The 13482-nt window shown below is 42.9% G+C and overlaps 8 protein-coding genes across 8 annotated transcripts; 3 read left to right on the forward strand and 5 right to left on the reverse strand.

Moving 5' to 3' along the window:
• Positions 1 to 51: 51 nt before the first annotated feature.
• Positions 52 to 2673, forward strand: PAS_chr1-4_0622 (Hypothetical protein; the record flags this gene model as incomplete). The annotated part of the gene is made up of 1 exon (XM_002490717.1): positions 52 to 2673. The coding sequence occupies one exon, from the start codon at positions 52 to 54 to the stop codon at positions 2671 to 2673; it is 2622 nt and encodes an 873-aa protein (XP_002490762.1).
• A 69-nt stretch (positions 2674 to 2742) lies between these two features.
• Positions 2743 to 4794, reverse strand: PAS_chr1-4_0623 (uncharacterized protein; the record flags this gene model as incomplete). The annotated part of the gene is made up of 1 exon (XM_002490718.1): positions 2743 to 4794. One exon carries the CDS (start codon positions 4792 to 4794, stop codon positions 2743 to 2745), a length of 2052 nt encoding a protein of 683 aa, XP_002490763.1.
• Positions 4795 to 5017: 223 nt separating this feature from the next.
• PAS_chr1-4_0624 (Hypothetical protein) lies at positions 5018 to 6028 on the reverse strand (the record flags this gene model as incomplete). The annotated part of the gene is made up of 1 exon (XM_002490719.1): positions 5018 to 6028. The coding sequence occupies one exon, from the start codon at positions 6026 to 6028 to the stop codon at positions 5018 to 5020; it is 1011 nt and encodes a 336-aa protein (XP_002490764.1).
• Positions 6029 to 6532: 504 nt separating this feature from the next.
• On the reverse strand, positions 6533 to 7927 carry PAS_chr1-4_0625 (Hypothetical protein; the record flags this gene model as incomplete). Its single annotated transcript, XM_002490720.1, has 1 exon — positions 6533 to 7927. One exon carries the CDS (start codon positions 7925 to 7927, stop codon positions 6533 to 6535), a length of 1395 nt encoding a protein of 464 aa, XP_002490765.1.
• Positions 7928 to 8145: 218 nt separating this feature from the next.
• Positions 8146 to 8796, forward strand: PAS_chr1-4_0626 (GTP-binding protein YPT10; the record flags this gene model as incomplete). The annotated part of the gene is made up of 1 exon (XM_002490721.1): positions 8146 to 8796. One exon carries the CDS (start codon positions 8146 to 8148, stop codon positions 8794 to 8796), a length of 651 nt encoding a protein of 216 aa, XP_002490766.1.
• Positions 8783 to 10432, reverse strand: PAS_chr1-4_0627 (Putative serine/threonine kinase; the record flags this gene model as incomplete). Its single annotated transcript, XM_002490722.1, has 1 exon — positions 8783 to 10432. The coding sequence occupies one exon, from the start codon at positions 10430 to 10432 to the stop codon at positions 8783 to 8785; it is 1650 nt and encodes a 549-aa protein (XP_002490767.1).
• A 313-nt stretch (positions 10433 to 10745) lies between these two features.
• Positions 10746 to 11779, forward strand: PAS_chr1-4_0628 (uncharacterized protein; the record flags this gene model as incomplete). Its single annotated transcript, XM_002490723.1, has 2 exons — positions 10746 to 11189; positions 11237 to 11779. 2 exons carry the CDS (start codon positions 10746 to 10748, stop codon positions 11777 to 11779), a joined length of 987 nt encoding a protein of 328 aa, XP_002490768.1.
• A 72-nt stretch (positions 11780 to 11851) lies between these two features.
• Positions 11852 to 13291, reverse strand: PAS_chr1-4_0629 (Subunit of the Ssh1 translocon complex; the record flags this gene model as incomplete). The annotated part of the gene is made up of 1 exon (XM_002490724.1): positions 11852 to 13291. The coding sequence occupies one exon, from the start codon at positions 13289 to 13291 to the stop codon at positions 11852 to 11854; it is 1440 nt and encodes a 479-aa protein (XP_002490769.1).
• Between the last annotated feature and the right edge of the window lie 191 nt (positions 13292 to 13482).

Below are 13482 nucleotides of genomic sequence, written 5' to 3' on the forward strand. Positions count from 1 at the left end.
CCGCTCTTGCATAGCTTCACTTTTAGGTTATTCTAAGAAAAAGAGGGACGGATGGTTAAGCTTTGCCATAAAAAATCTCATCTCGAAACGTTGCCTCATGTCTTGTCGTTCGGTGTCCCGTGGAGATTAGGCGAACTTCATGAGAATGATTTGGATCGACTACAAATTGCATCTGCTTCAAGCCCACGGGCCTTGAGCTCAAAACCTCTCGCATATTGGCCGGATGGTTCCATCAAATGGTCTGCTCACTCCACTCTTGACGATGGAACACTAAGTGGTGACTTGTCTTTGGGACTCAAGGAGACGACGCATCAGGACACAACTGCAGTTTTTTCAATTCCCGAAACAAAAAATGTGGCTATTGAAACCCCTAACCTGCGAGTTGAGTTCGGAAATGCTGGTGATGATTGCGTTATCAAGAACCTAAACGATACAGTCTACAATGGCCGTAGTCATTTGCAAGTAATCGATGAGTCAGCAAACACGCAAATCAGCGTAGATTCCAAAGTCCTATCTGTGGAAATAGAGTCACGATCTCACGTTCAGATTGTGGTCCTTGTCACTGGTGCTCATGTGATTGCTAATAAAGTCCCTACGCAGGTTCCGTATCAGCTTCGTTTTTATATTGGTCTGCATTCTGATGTCATAGCCGCACAACATACATTCTTGTACCAGCTTCCTGAAGGCCTCAGATTGAAAAGTTTAGGTATTTCATTTGACATTGACCTGGGTACTTCGCAGCCATTTAATAAATATGTAAGACTCGGTGGTTCAGAAGGTGGAGTACTTGCTGAAGCCTCTCAAAACCTTACTGGTCTTTGGAAACCGGTACCAAAAGCCATTTCAAAAGGACAAGTATTGGGAGAAAGGCTCCCAGACATTGCAGACTGGGACTATGAGTGGAAGGATCTCTTGAAGTACGTCGTACGTTGGAATGATTTTAAACTCTCTCAGTTATCGCCCTATGGGTTTGAACTGAAAAAAAGAGTTTCCGAAAAGAACTCTTGGGTTAAAATATCTTCAGGAACGAAGAGTGATGGAACTGCTTTTGTCGGTTCGTCTAAACGAGGGTTAGGAATCGGTCTGAAAAATTTCTGGGAGCAATATCCCGTGGGCCTAGAAGTTGCCAACTTAGACTTAAACCTAGCAACTCTGACTCTTTGGTTGTATTCGCCCGACAGTGAACCTATGGATTTAAGGCCTTATCAAAACTTGGATTTGCCTACTTATGAAGAGCAATTGGATGCAATGAAGATCACCTACGAAGATTGGGAGCCAGGTTTCTGCGACCCTTACGGGATTGCTAAAACCCACGAGTTCCAACTTTGGACTCCAAAGTCAACTCCTTCAAAAAAAGAGTTTCAGAAATTCTCAAACACTGTAAGGGCAACAAATCTAATTGTTCCTGAGGCTCAACATATTTTCAAGACTAGAGTGTTTGCTGACTACTGGGCACCAGGTCCGCACATAGCCCCAGGAGCTGATGCTTCTGGTGTCGATTCCAATCTCGAGTTCCTCTTTGATTATTATGAAGCTCAGATTAAAGAGAACAGTTGGTATGGATTTTGGGACTTTGGGGACGTGATGCATACTTATGATGCGGACCGACATTGCTGGAGATATGATGTTGGAGGTTATGCTTGGGACAACTCAGAATTATCAACTGACCTTTGGTTGTGGCTATACTTTTTACGTACTCAGGATATACGGGTCTGGGATGTTGCGAAAGCCATGACTAGACACACCGGTGAAGTTGATGTCTACCATAGTGGAAAATGGAAGGGTCTAGGCACCAGGCACGGCGTGCAGCATTTTGGAGACAGTTGCAAACAGCTCAGAATCTCCAACGCTTTATACCGCAGATTTTTCTTCTATTTGAGTGGAGGCGACGAACGTACTGGTGAGCTTATGCAAGAACTGATCGACTCACAAAATTCTCTAACCGTGCTTGACTCTCATAGAAAAGTGAGAAAGGCTCCAGACGTACTACCCCCTAGACATGTGCTGGTAAATATAGGAACAGATTTTACAGCCTTAGCATCGGCATGGTTCACTAACTATGAGCGTCGTTCTTCCGGTTGGCAGAGGTCGGAGAAGCTTATTAAAGGGTTTCTCAAGACGTTTGAGGTATTAGATTATGGCTTTGCGACTGGCACTGTTCTAATGAACTTGGATAATGGTCAAATAACCAAACCTTCTTTGCCATTGGCGCCATATGCTATATCCCATCTTTCATCAGTATTTGGTTTAACAGAAATACTGAGTGAATTATTTATAAACTTCCAGAATGACGACTTGATTGAAGCTGTGAAACGAGAGTGGATTCGTTACAGTTTGGCCTACAACGGCGGAGAAGAGAAACAGCTTGAACTTTACGGGTTCAGCTTCGGAGATAAAATTCTTCGACAGGGGCATGCCAGGTTAATCTCTCATTCGAGTGTTTTAACAAACGATGAGTCTTTGCAGAAGGAAGCTTGGAATCAATTTTTCACTTTGACTGATGAAACCGAGTACAAGGGAAAACAATGGACTACAGAAAAGCTCGATACGTCTGAAACAGTCAACAAACAGTCTGCTGCTTGCGGATGGATCACTACCAATATTACCGCACAATACGGAATTGCAGCTCTGGCACTATTGGGCCGAGATGCATACTGGGCTGGTCAAAACTAGTAGTAGTAAATATCATTTTATGCGTTCTTAATATGTATTATCACCTGAGTGGATTCTGCTTTGTTTATGTTACCAATCTTCACCGTCGTCTTCGTCATCACTTCGAGCTACTTTTTGTTTTCTATTGTTTAAAGCTGCTGCTAGAGCATCGGCCAAAGATGCAGGTTGGCCGGGCGTTGGCGCAGTATTTGCAGTTGTAGTAGGAGGAGGGACTTCACCTCTGGCTTCCTGAAGTAAAACCGATGGCTTTTCTAGCTTGCTTTTATCAGTCTTTCTTAAACTGGAAAGACCTGCGCTTTGGATGGAGCTCAATAGAGCACTTCGATCACCACTCACAGGAGGCAATGAAGCTTGTGGAGCATCAGAAGAGCCGTTTTGTGGTGGAAGCGGAGGGGGTGGAGGTCCACCGCCCGTTGACATCTGTGGAGGAGGAGGTGGCGGTGGGGGAGGTCCGTTGGAACTGACCTGTGGAGGCATTGGAGGAGCAGGAGGGGGACCACTACCAGTACTACCTTGAGGGTGCATTGGCGGAAGCGGTGGAGGTGCAGATGCACCTGGTTGACCAAAGCTTGATGCTGGGGTAGGTGGTACGCTACGCTGTGGTTGTTCAAAAGCAGTCTGGGGAATAAAGGCACCAGGTTGTTGTTCTCCATATTGCGGAGTATGCTGAGTGTTAGCCCGTGGCGGCGGAGGAACTGCATTCCTAGATGGAGGTGGAGGGGGAGCATTGGAACGTCTTGGCTGAGGTGCTGGCGGAGGAACTCGGTTCCCTGTAGCTCGAGGGGGAGGTGGTGGTGGAACCTGTCTTCCTCCACCAGGACCAGGGCTATTGCCCATTGGTGATCCAGGCTGAGGCACGAACGGAGGAGGCACATTGTTCCTTGAGGGAGGAGGAGGAGGTACCGCATTTCTCTGTGGAGCTTGATTACCTGGAGGACGAGGAACCCCCTCTCTTTGCAGATTGGGATTGCTTGGGGTTGAACCATAAGAAAACTGTGGCCCAGCAGGGCGAGCGGCGGTAAGAGAAGAAGGTGGAGGTCCGTTTGCTTGTTGTCCTATAAACGCCATCGGAGGAGGAGCTCTGAATACCCGCTTTGGTGGTTCAGCCTTTGGAACGGCAGTATTTTCATTGTGGTGCTCATGAGATTCTGGAGGAGTAACGGAAGCTGGTACCGAACTCTCACGACTAATTTCAGAGGAGATATCCGGCGTAGGCACATGAGGAGGGGGAGATATCTTTGGCGGTAATGATCTCTGGAAATTAGAAGGCGGTGCAAAATTATACTCATCATCATTGGGAGCGGGAGTTGGTGACCCAGTAGGATCTCGAGATAGAGGGGGCGGGGGAGGCGGAGGCGCCTTCTTCGATTTCTTGATTGAAGATGTATTACTTTCATGGGTCTTGGATTGGGCAGACCGTTGATACTTTCTGGGAATTGGTGGTTCCAGACCGACCAAAGGACCTCCTTGCTGTTTGATATAATCCTTGATGAATTGTCTATTCTCGGCGATCATATCTTCTGTAATACCAGCATTAGCAAGTTCGTTATATAATGAACGCCATTCAGGGGGAGGTTGATCTTCGTAGTAGATAACTCCTTTTGCATGTCTTGATCTTTGTTGAGTAGTATAATCATCAGCTGTGGTGGTACCAATATCTCCACGGGGTCCAACAATCTTGGTAGGCTCAATTCGATTTTTCAGCGCTATAGCGTTCTTGTTTTGAAGCGTCTTCTTGGATCCATGCTTCTGCCTTTGAGCAACCCGTTTGTGAAAATGAGAAGCATCTTTGATATCTTCGAATAGTAATCCAGCGTAACAATCTTCTAATTCAAAAGTGTGGAAAAAGGACCGATCTTGGTTATACTCAAAATTTACATAAAGCTCTTGATCCCATATGACACCTCTCTGTCCCTTTATGTCAACCAGTTTCAGGAAAAAGGTGTGGCCCACCAAATCATCTACGAAGGCCACTGCGCCTGATAAACCTGTGAAGGTCCATTCGTTAGGTTCAGGGTACGCAATGTAAAGCCTCGCAACCGTGCAATCAATGATCTTATTGGAGGCCCCTGGAATTGATCGCTTCACGATCTCCTTATCTGAGTTAGTCAGGATTCCCATGGAAACAAACTTGATTGACTAGAAGTTGAAGTAAAACGTCCTCTTTGAAAGAGCACCTACGAGACCTGGATATCTAGATTCGCGAAGCCTCACTAGACCCAAAATTACCCGGCTATATGGACTAAAGTATGGGGAACTTCCATCTATATAAGGGAAGGTATCCCAGTTATCCCCTCTCCTTTCATTATTACGATTAGTTTCTCTTGCCAACTCTGCTCTTCTGCTAATTCTTCGCGTCGAACTTCTCTTTCCAGACGGTGAACCACTTTATTTTCTTGTCGTCGTTTCCACAGCACCGCAAGACCAATTCAAACAGTTTCCCACACTCTGTCTCTAGATCTTGATACAGAGCACTGCTTTCTTCAGAATCTTGGTTCATGGTTAAGCTGATTACAATTTCGTCGACAAAATAGCTCAACTTTCTTTGGTTGTTAGCCAACTTGTCGATCTCCTGTCCTGTTAGAAATGTGTAAGATTTGACAGACAAAGGGTTCAAGAGAAGCATGATCAGCTTGAACTTATCTCTGAAATAACTTGCTTTTTCTAGCAGCTTTCCATCTACAATGACCTCTTCTTCGTCATCAGCCTCGTCGATACCAAACGGATCACCACTGAAAGAACTTGGATCTTCAATCCATTCCTCAAATTCCTCCAATGCATCCTTTATCAACCTTTTAGATTGGTTACTTGTTTCCTTTAACAAAAATGGACTTCCTTGCTCACAGACACTCTTCAGCCCATCAATGGCTTCCCAAAGTTTTGCAACGGGAGCCAGTCTTGTATCGTCTTCCACGTGTTCATTCACACTGGATTCCCCCAGTTTCTGATATTCTGACGATATCTCAGAGGTCAAAACTAAACATTTTTCTATTCCTGATAGCACAGCGTCGACAAACAGATTTGAGAGTTTTTCTCTGCTCTGCAGGGAATTCAGCTGAGACGCTATGGATACCATCAGTATCTGTGTTTCTCCAAACTTCTCTGTTTGACGATAAGCCGGACCGGATTGTAAAGGGGCTTTGAATACCAATCCCATTTTGGTGGATTCGTTGTGCAATAGTTTACTCACTTTGACTAATTCATTGACAGGATCCTCCAATGTGGTGGGTTGGATATCCTTTGTCGATGATGACTTTTGAATTGTTCCTATGATGTTGCTCCAGTAGGTTGACTCCTCTTGCAGAGATGCCAACTTTTTCCTCAAATCGCCTTGAGAAGGTCCTTTTTCTGTCATTCTGTGAATCTTCTATCTGCGTATTTTGATCCTGTTCAGTAGGATTTTTTTTTGTTTTCTCAGTTTTCTATCTGATTTTTTTTTTCATGTTTGAGCTCTTGAGAAAATCTCTATCAATTTGAACACCAGTTTGTTATTTATGTCCCCGTGGAAGTTAAACTTGTCTCATGACTGGTTCTACTTTAGATTACAAATACCCCAGACCAACGCTACAGTTGATTTGATCACCTGGAAGCTACTTGTCTCACATGCTCTTAACTTGTACGGTCTCCTAGGCCAAAGCTTACACTTTGATATCTTACACAACGAACGAAATACCTGTATTATACGGTGCTATGAGACAGATAGACAAACTTTTACAACTGCTATCACTACTATAACCTGGGAATTGAAGGAAGCAGGACTTGAAGGTGAAGGATACTGTTGTCTAAGAATACTCAACAGCAGCAAGTACCTCTTGGGAGTTACAGAGGATAGGCATCCAGTGAGTTGTAGATGAATGAATTAGAACAATGTGATACTGCTCATAACTCCACTATCAACCAGAATCTCAAATACGTACCGATTGTATCCAAACAATTTACTCAGTCCCCAATCGTTACCGGTGGGTTCCATATTTGAGTTCATCTGGCACTCCAATTGATCATCATAATCCACTAGCTCAAATCTGGAGCTATTCTGGTCTGAAAAGTCCAATCCATACTCTTTGCGGTTGAGGATTATATGATCCTTCTTTTTAATCTGATTCAATGAGGCATGATTATTTTGATACCCACCTAACTTCGCCTGATGATTATGATCGGAGTGGGTGTGATCGTGGTAAATTTGATCACCATCATTAGCAGAATCATACCTGAAAGGAAGATTATGTTTCTCCGTGTGACAGTCGCATATGAGCTGCTGATTTACTTGGTTATACATGAACCACGTTAATTTCTCGTATTTCAAGAACTCATAGGAAGTAACGACATTATTGTGAATGACAATTTTTTGCACAGGTGCTAATGGTTTGCCAACATCGTAGAAGACATCAAAGCCGTATCTGAAATAGTTGTGAATTTTTTTCCACTGGTCTTTGTCTTCTTTCAGAACAGAATCGTCCGGTGGCCCAAAAGTTTCTACCACAGCACTCATTTCTGTTTTGGTTAACACTATTTTGAAACTCGAAAGCCCTCTTGGATGCTGACTGAGCTTGAATTCAACCTCGCCGGGACCTATTAATGCATAGATGATAGAAAATCCAGAAGAAAGTTTAGCTATCTCCTGAGTTAAAAGTTCTTCCGTCAACTTTTGTCGCAACATGAATGCAGTACCCTCAAGATATTCTGCCCATGTCTTTCCCTGAAATATGTTTATTCCCTGACAAAGAAGAGGCTCATCTACGTTTTGGATGGCCACCTCGTTGTCATCAGAGGATGTTAGTTTTTGACTCAATTCGGGTGAAAGATTGAACTGGAAACAAATCCCTTCATATGACAGAGTATACTGAGGCCCCAATTGACACTGTTTCTGTGACTCCTCTCCATCGTGACCCTCCGAGTTGTTCTCTGAAGAGGGATTATAGATGGTACCAGGATAGGTGGGTCCAAAGATCCTGTTGTAGACTTCTTTGAAATACAGATCTTCCGGAAGAACTTTGCCCTTGAATTGGTATCTTTGTTTCGTTTTATTCATCAGGATCTGGATCAGTATCAATTTTTGGCCGAATGGGTCAAAGGTAAGACGAATACCTCTGTTCTCCAACTCGATAACGATAGGCAGTCTATTTGGCTGCGATTGAGAGAAGATGAAATTGGTGTTGTTGAACTCCTTCTCGCGTTGGAGAATTTTTGTTATCTGCGTAATACTGGAGCCCAATTGGAAGTTTCCAACGCTTTTGTTAGGGACAATTGTTAGCATTACCGTGTTATAAGTGTACAAGTTAGGACAGGGCCTTACCTTATCACTAAAAGATCGCGAGGGAACAACAGGGTGTAGGAACTGCTAATGCTTATATAAGCTTGATCTCAGAGAGCTACTTCAAATCTCTGGTGGACTACTCAAACCTTTACGACGTTTTCGCGTGTGCCCCATCCATCTTATCAAACAATCCCTACACAACTAACTCATCAACCATAATGGCTAGACCGTCTGTGCAAAATAAAAGGTCCTCACAGTCCCTTTTCACTCCCATTGCAAGCAAGGAGGCCGATCTCAAGATAGTATTGCTTGGCGAATCTGCGGTCGGTAAATCTTCCCTGGTTACACGATTTGCATCAAACGCTTTTGATGCAGATAAAGAAAGCACTATAGGTGCTGCCTTTATTGTCAAGAAATACTATGTAACTGATCCAGAAACAAACGAGGTGAAGCTAATTAATTTCCAGATTTGGGACACCGCCGGTCAAGAGCGTTACCAATCCCTGGCTCCAATGTACTATAGAAATGCTTCTGTTGCCATAATAGTATTTGACCTCACAGATATATCCAGCTTGACGAAGGCAGAGTTCTGGATAGCCGAATTAGAGGCATACAACAGAGAAGAACATAAGATACAGATTCTACTAGTGGGCAATAAGTCAGATTTATCCAAGAATGAGAATGACAATCAAATATCGGAAACGGTTGAAAGGTTGAAGGTACCATATTTTAAGACAAGTGCAAAAGAAGGTACAGGAGTCGACGAATTATTCAAATACATTGTAGATAGCATAGATGACGGTATTTTTGTCGAGTCTCGGGAGACTTTGGATTTGGATCAGAAAAGCAAAAAGTCTAGTTGCTGTTAAGATAGACAATCGAAAGCACCGAAAAAAGCGCATTCAACACACTTAGCATGATCATGTTTTTGGTTGTAACGTGAAATGATAGGCCAATGATGAAACATGTTACCATTTTGAATGTGTTTTGTTGAACCTTCAGTAGTAACACATTTACAATCACTGCAAGAAATTTTGGATAGTTGAACGAATCAGGAGGGTGGATACCGTATGCTTCTGGCTCAGGATGTTCTTTATTTTGTTGTTTGGCTTCCAATTGCAAGTAAATAGTATTCAAATTTGCCAAGATTTCTGAGGCTGAAGGCCGTTTATCTGCGTCTAAAGAGCAACATTCAAGAATCAGTTTGACCCAATCTTTGGAGATATCGTTCCTAATAACATCAATTTCTGTAAAGAGGTCCGATTCTCCTTTAGCGTATTGTTGAATTTCTCTTTTTATATCCTGTGTTTTATACGGAAGGTCACCGAAACACAAGAAATATAAGATCAATCCTAGAGAATAAACATCACTAGCTCGTGAATAGTTCGAGCCAAACACTTCTGGAGCGGTGAACTCTAAGGTTCCGGTGTATCCTGACGAGGAACGTTCGATATTGTCAAAAGTTCCCTCTCCAAAATCACTCACCATGACTTTTGGAATGTCATTATACTCATCCAACTGGGTGACCTCCTTTTCATACCTGTATTTTAATAGACAATTAGATGGCTTTAAGTCTCTGTGTAATATATGAGAAGAATGCAATTGTTGAACACCATTTGTAATATCTTTGAACAGTTTCCAAATCTCCACGTCGTTAAGAGACCGAGGCTCGTGTACTCCTCTTTCTGCAGTTAGTCCCTTTCTTACCATCCTTCTATATTGTTTCTCCTGTTCTATGTCGAGCTTGGGGTGTTTAAGCCGATCAATGAAGCTTTCCAAATCTCCTCCATCACAGTATTCAAATAAGATGAACACACAAGGGACCTTTGGGCCGAAATCAGTCGGTTGATCAACTTCCAGCCAGACATGATTATAACTAACCAGGTTGCCTCCTAATTGCACATCTGCGTTGGTTAACTGGTATAATATCTTGACCTCGTTGAGAACATTTTCAAGGTTGGAGAGCTTCTCTCCAATACTAATTTTCTTCAGAGCAAATACCCCGAGACATGAATCATTCAATACATGTTCAACTTTGAGCACCACCCCGTTACTACCATGCCCCAAAACATTTAATTCTGTGAAGAACTTTGCAAAATAGCCCTGACTGAATAGATTGTCCGGAAAAGTGGATCGGTTCAATTTAAAGGATGGGAACTTTATGGCGCTATTGAGCAAATTCATATGGCTATCTTTTTCTTGCTCTGATAGTTTATTGCTTTGAACGTTTGCAAGCAGCTTGAAGTAGTTGTTATTGAACATGGATTCTGGAGATGATCTACTCATATTAAAGCCACATCTCGGACATACTGTCGATGATCTTCTTCGTTGGTTACTTCCGTTTTTACTGTGAAAATAGTCACTATCTGATCCATTGACTTCATCAACTCTGTCTAAAGAAATATACTGGAAGCTCTGATGCTCTTTGGAGTAGAGAACTACGGATCTGGAATCAGGATGCTTCCAAACCACCCTTAGGTCCTTTTGGTACGGAACGACTGACATATCTGGGGATTAGTGAGGGAATACGAATAATACGAAAGAATTCGTTCAATACAGTAGGTCAATGAATAAGCCTGTAGCTTGCACTCAATTGGGACAGTCAAATACGTTAGACACACTCTGATGCTCTCAAGCACTGAGTTCCATCAATTGGGTACAAGAGAGTGATTAATCTCCTGAAGTGGAAACCAGATTGTACGGTAGAGTTAGAATGTGGAGTCAGCGAAATCAGACATCCTACATCCTTTCTACAGATAAGAAAGAAAAAATTAAGGTACGATGAAAACTAGTACCATCACATAGACTCACTCAGACAATGGTTCTGCTAGGATTCATTGACGAGCCTGTAGGGGATGAGCCTACCAGCTTTGAAGATATATTTGTAGGGGGCCAGCCAAGTTATTTCAAGGACGTTAGACCACCTACTGAAATAACAAATTGCAAGAACTGTGGAGGTCAGTTATCCCTTCTACTCCAAGCGTTTGCACCTTTTCAAGATGAGCTCTACGATAGGATTATATATGTTTTCATGTGTCCCAAAGCTGAATGCAGTAAGAAAAATGGCAGCGTGAGAGCTATACGGGGTGTTTGCAAAGATCCCAAACTGATGGAAGAGAATAAAAGCCAAGTAGAGCAGGAAGCGGAAGAACGAGTTGTAGAACCAGTCAAAGATCTTTTTGGCGAACTCACATTGGATTCCAACCCATTTGCTTCAGCAAACCCATTTTCATCTGGGAACCCTTTTGACAAAAAAGGAAAAGTAGACACTCCAAAGACAGTCACCAGTCAGCCAGAATCAACGATAAGCTCCATCCAGCCCCCGTCGGCTACAAAACCGGAGAAAACGTCACAAGAATCATTTCCATCCTTTTTTTGTATGTCGAAGAGGAGACACTTTCACCAAGGAAGTTCAACCTTCCTGCAAATATGGAGATTGACGAATCGGTCCTAGATGCTGAGATCGAGACTGAAGGGTCCGCTAAACTGAAAGGGTCAGATATCAAGCAAGCAATTGATGATGACGATACTTTCAATGCATTTACAGAAAAAGTTGAGCACAATCCTTCCCAGGTTTTACGATACCACCTGGGAGGAAAGCCACTACTGTATAACTCCAAGGATGAAATATATCAAACGATCATCAAAGCTAAAGTGCCAGGAAAACAGTTCGAACTTCAAATAATGCCCAAATTAATCATGGATATCGAAAAAGACAACTTTGAAATGGACTGGGGTACCATTATTGTCTATACCGACACGAATGACGCCATTGAGTTGGACGAAGAGTTTGTAGGGTATAAAGAAGAGTGGTGTGGGGTTCAGTACGAGCAATGGAACTCTCCTCTATAGAATATGTGATGTATGTAGAAGGTAAATTGAGGTGCGGGTGAATGTCTGGATAGTCTTCAAGGATTTCTAAACCTAAGAAGTCTGGAAGTATTGGGAGAACTGTGAGGCACCTCCAGACTGTTGCCATTCTTGCAAAACAGTTTCCAAAATAGCCAAACCACTCAAAAGACCGATTCCGATAGAGGTTGGAACACCAGAGCCACCCAATAACTCAGCGACGGCAACTGGAAAAGACAATAGGAAAGCTCCAGAGGCAGAAGCAACAGGAACTAGGGTGTTAAACTCTTTAGACACAGAGGCATCTCTTTTTCCTAACAATGAGATTCCTTGAGCCTTGAAAAACTTGGCAATGTCCTTGCCTGACGACCCGTTAATGTTGGACCACGATCTAGCAAAGAAAGTGCTAACACCAACATAGAAGGCAATGAAAACAAATGGCTTAGCAACATTGGGTAAAAGTCCAGCTTCAGCGTTGAAAGTAGGAGTCAATAAATACAGCAGTCCAGATGTAATTTCGTAGTAGTTGTTGCCGAATGGGTCCACTTTGAAGTTCCCTAAAAGAGAAAAGTTGGTAAGCTTGAAGACAAAGAAACCAATAAGGTTCAAGTTGTACAGCACAGTCCACGTGTACAGAAGTGGCAAAGAACCATTGAAAAGTAGCTTGATTGGGTAAGCTGAGGCCATGGCACGAACCTTGTTTGGCTTAATTGGTACTTCGTATCTTGCATTATTCAAGAACAGACAAACACAAATAATGGCAATCCCCAGATAAAATTGAGTCAAGTTAGGAAGGTTTACTCTGAAGAAGGAGTCATATATGGCAACACCAATTGGTTTAGAGCTCAAATTGCGGAATAATTGAATCAGAGCACCAATAGATTCGTTCGATCTGGAGGTGTTGACGGTGCTAAGACCAATCGTGCCAAAAACGAAGTTGGTGGCGGAATAAACCGCAAGCAACAATAGAGCTCCTGAAGAAAATCCGTAATCCTTGTCAATGACTTCAACGAGTAGAGTAACCAAGAAGTTGACCACCACTATCTGTAAGATGATCAGAAATTGGGACCACAAGACGTTATCAGTGGACACACCTGGAGTAAAGTAGTCACAAAATGTGAGAAGAACAGCATATACGATGCTGATAACGACTGAAGTGATCTTTTGCAAAGTTTGGAACAATATTCTGTCACTAACCAGATCAAAGTTTACTTTGAAAACTTTCCAACCAGCCAACAACTGCAAGATAAATGCCGAAGTAATCACAGGCAGTAACCCAAGCTCCAGCAATGTTCCCTTCTCACTCCCTAAGGCAGAACGCAAATGGGGAACTGGGTCCACGACTTCAGAGGATTTGACACCGTATATAGGCAGGGACAGAATCAAATAGATGGCAGCAGTGAAAAATGAGTAAATCAGCTTTTCATCGAACCCCCAGTTTTCATAAGGAAGTTCAACTTCCGGGATCCAGCTGACAAATGGTCTTGCAATGTCTAAAAAACGCAACCCCGCCATATTTTTCTATGATAGCTGTTGAGTTTGGTGTTGAAATGACTTCAGAGTTTGATGGACGACCGAAGAATTTGGGTTTCCCAGCCATGGCGAAATTCGCGTGCGATGTTGGAGGTAATCACGACACTGGATTGTGCAACATAATCAGTCAGCACAACTTAATGGGATGGGACAGCTCTTTGGGTTGGGAATGG

Source organism: Komagataella phaffii, chromosome 1, assembly GCF_000027005.1.
Source record: "Komagataella phaffii GS115 chromosome 1, complete sequence".
NCBI lineage: Eukaryota > Fungi > Ascomycota > Pichiomycetes > Pichiales > Pichiaceae > Komagataella > Komagataella phaffii.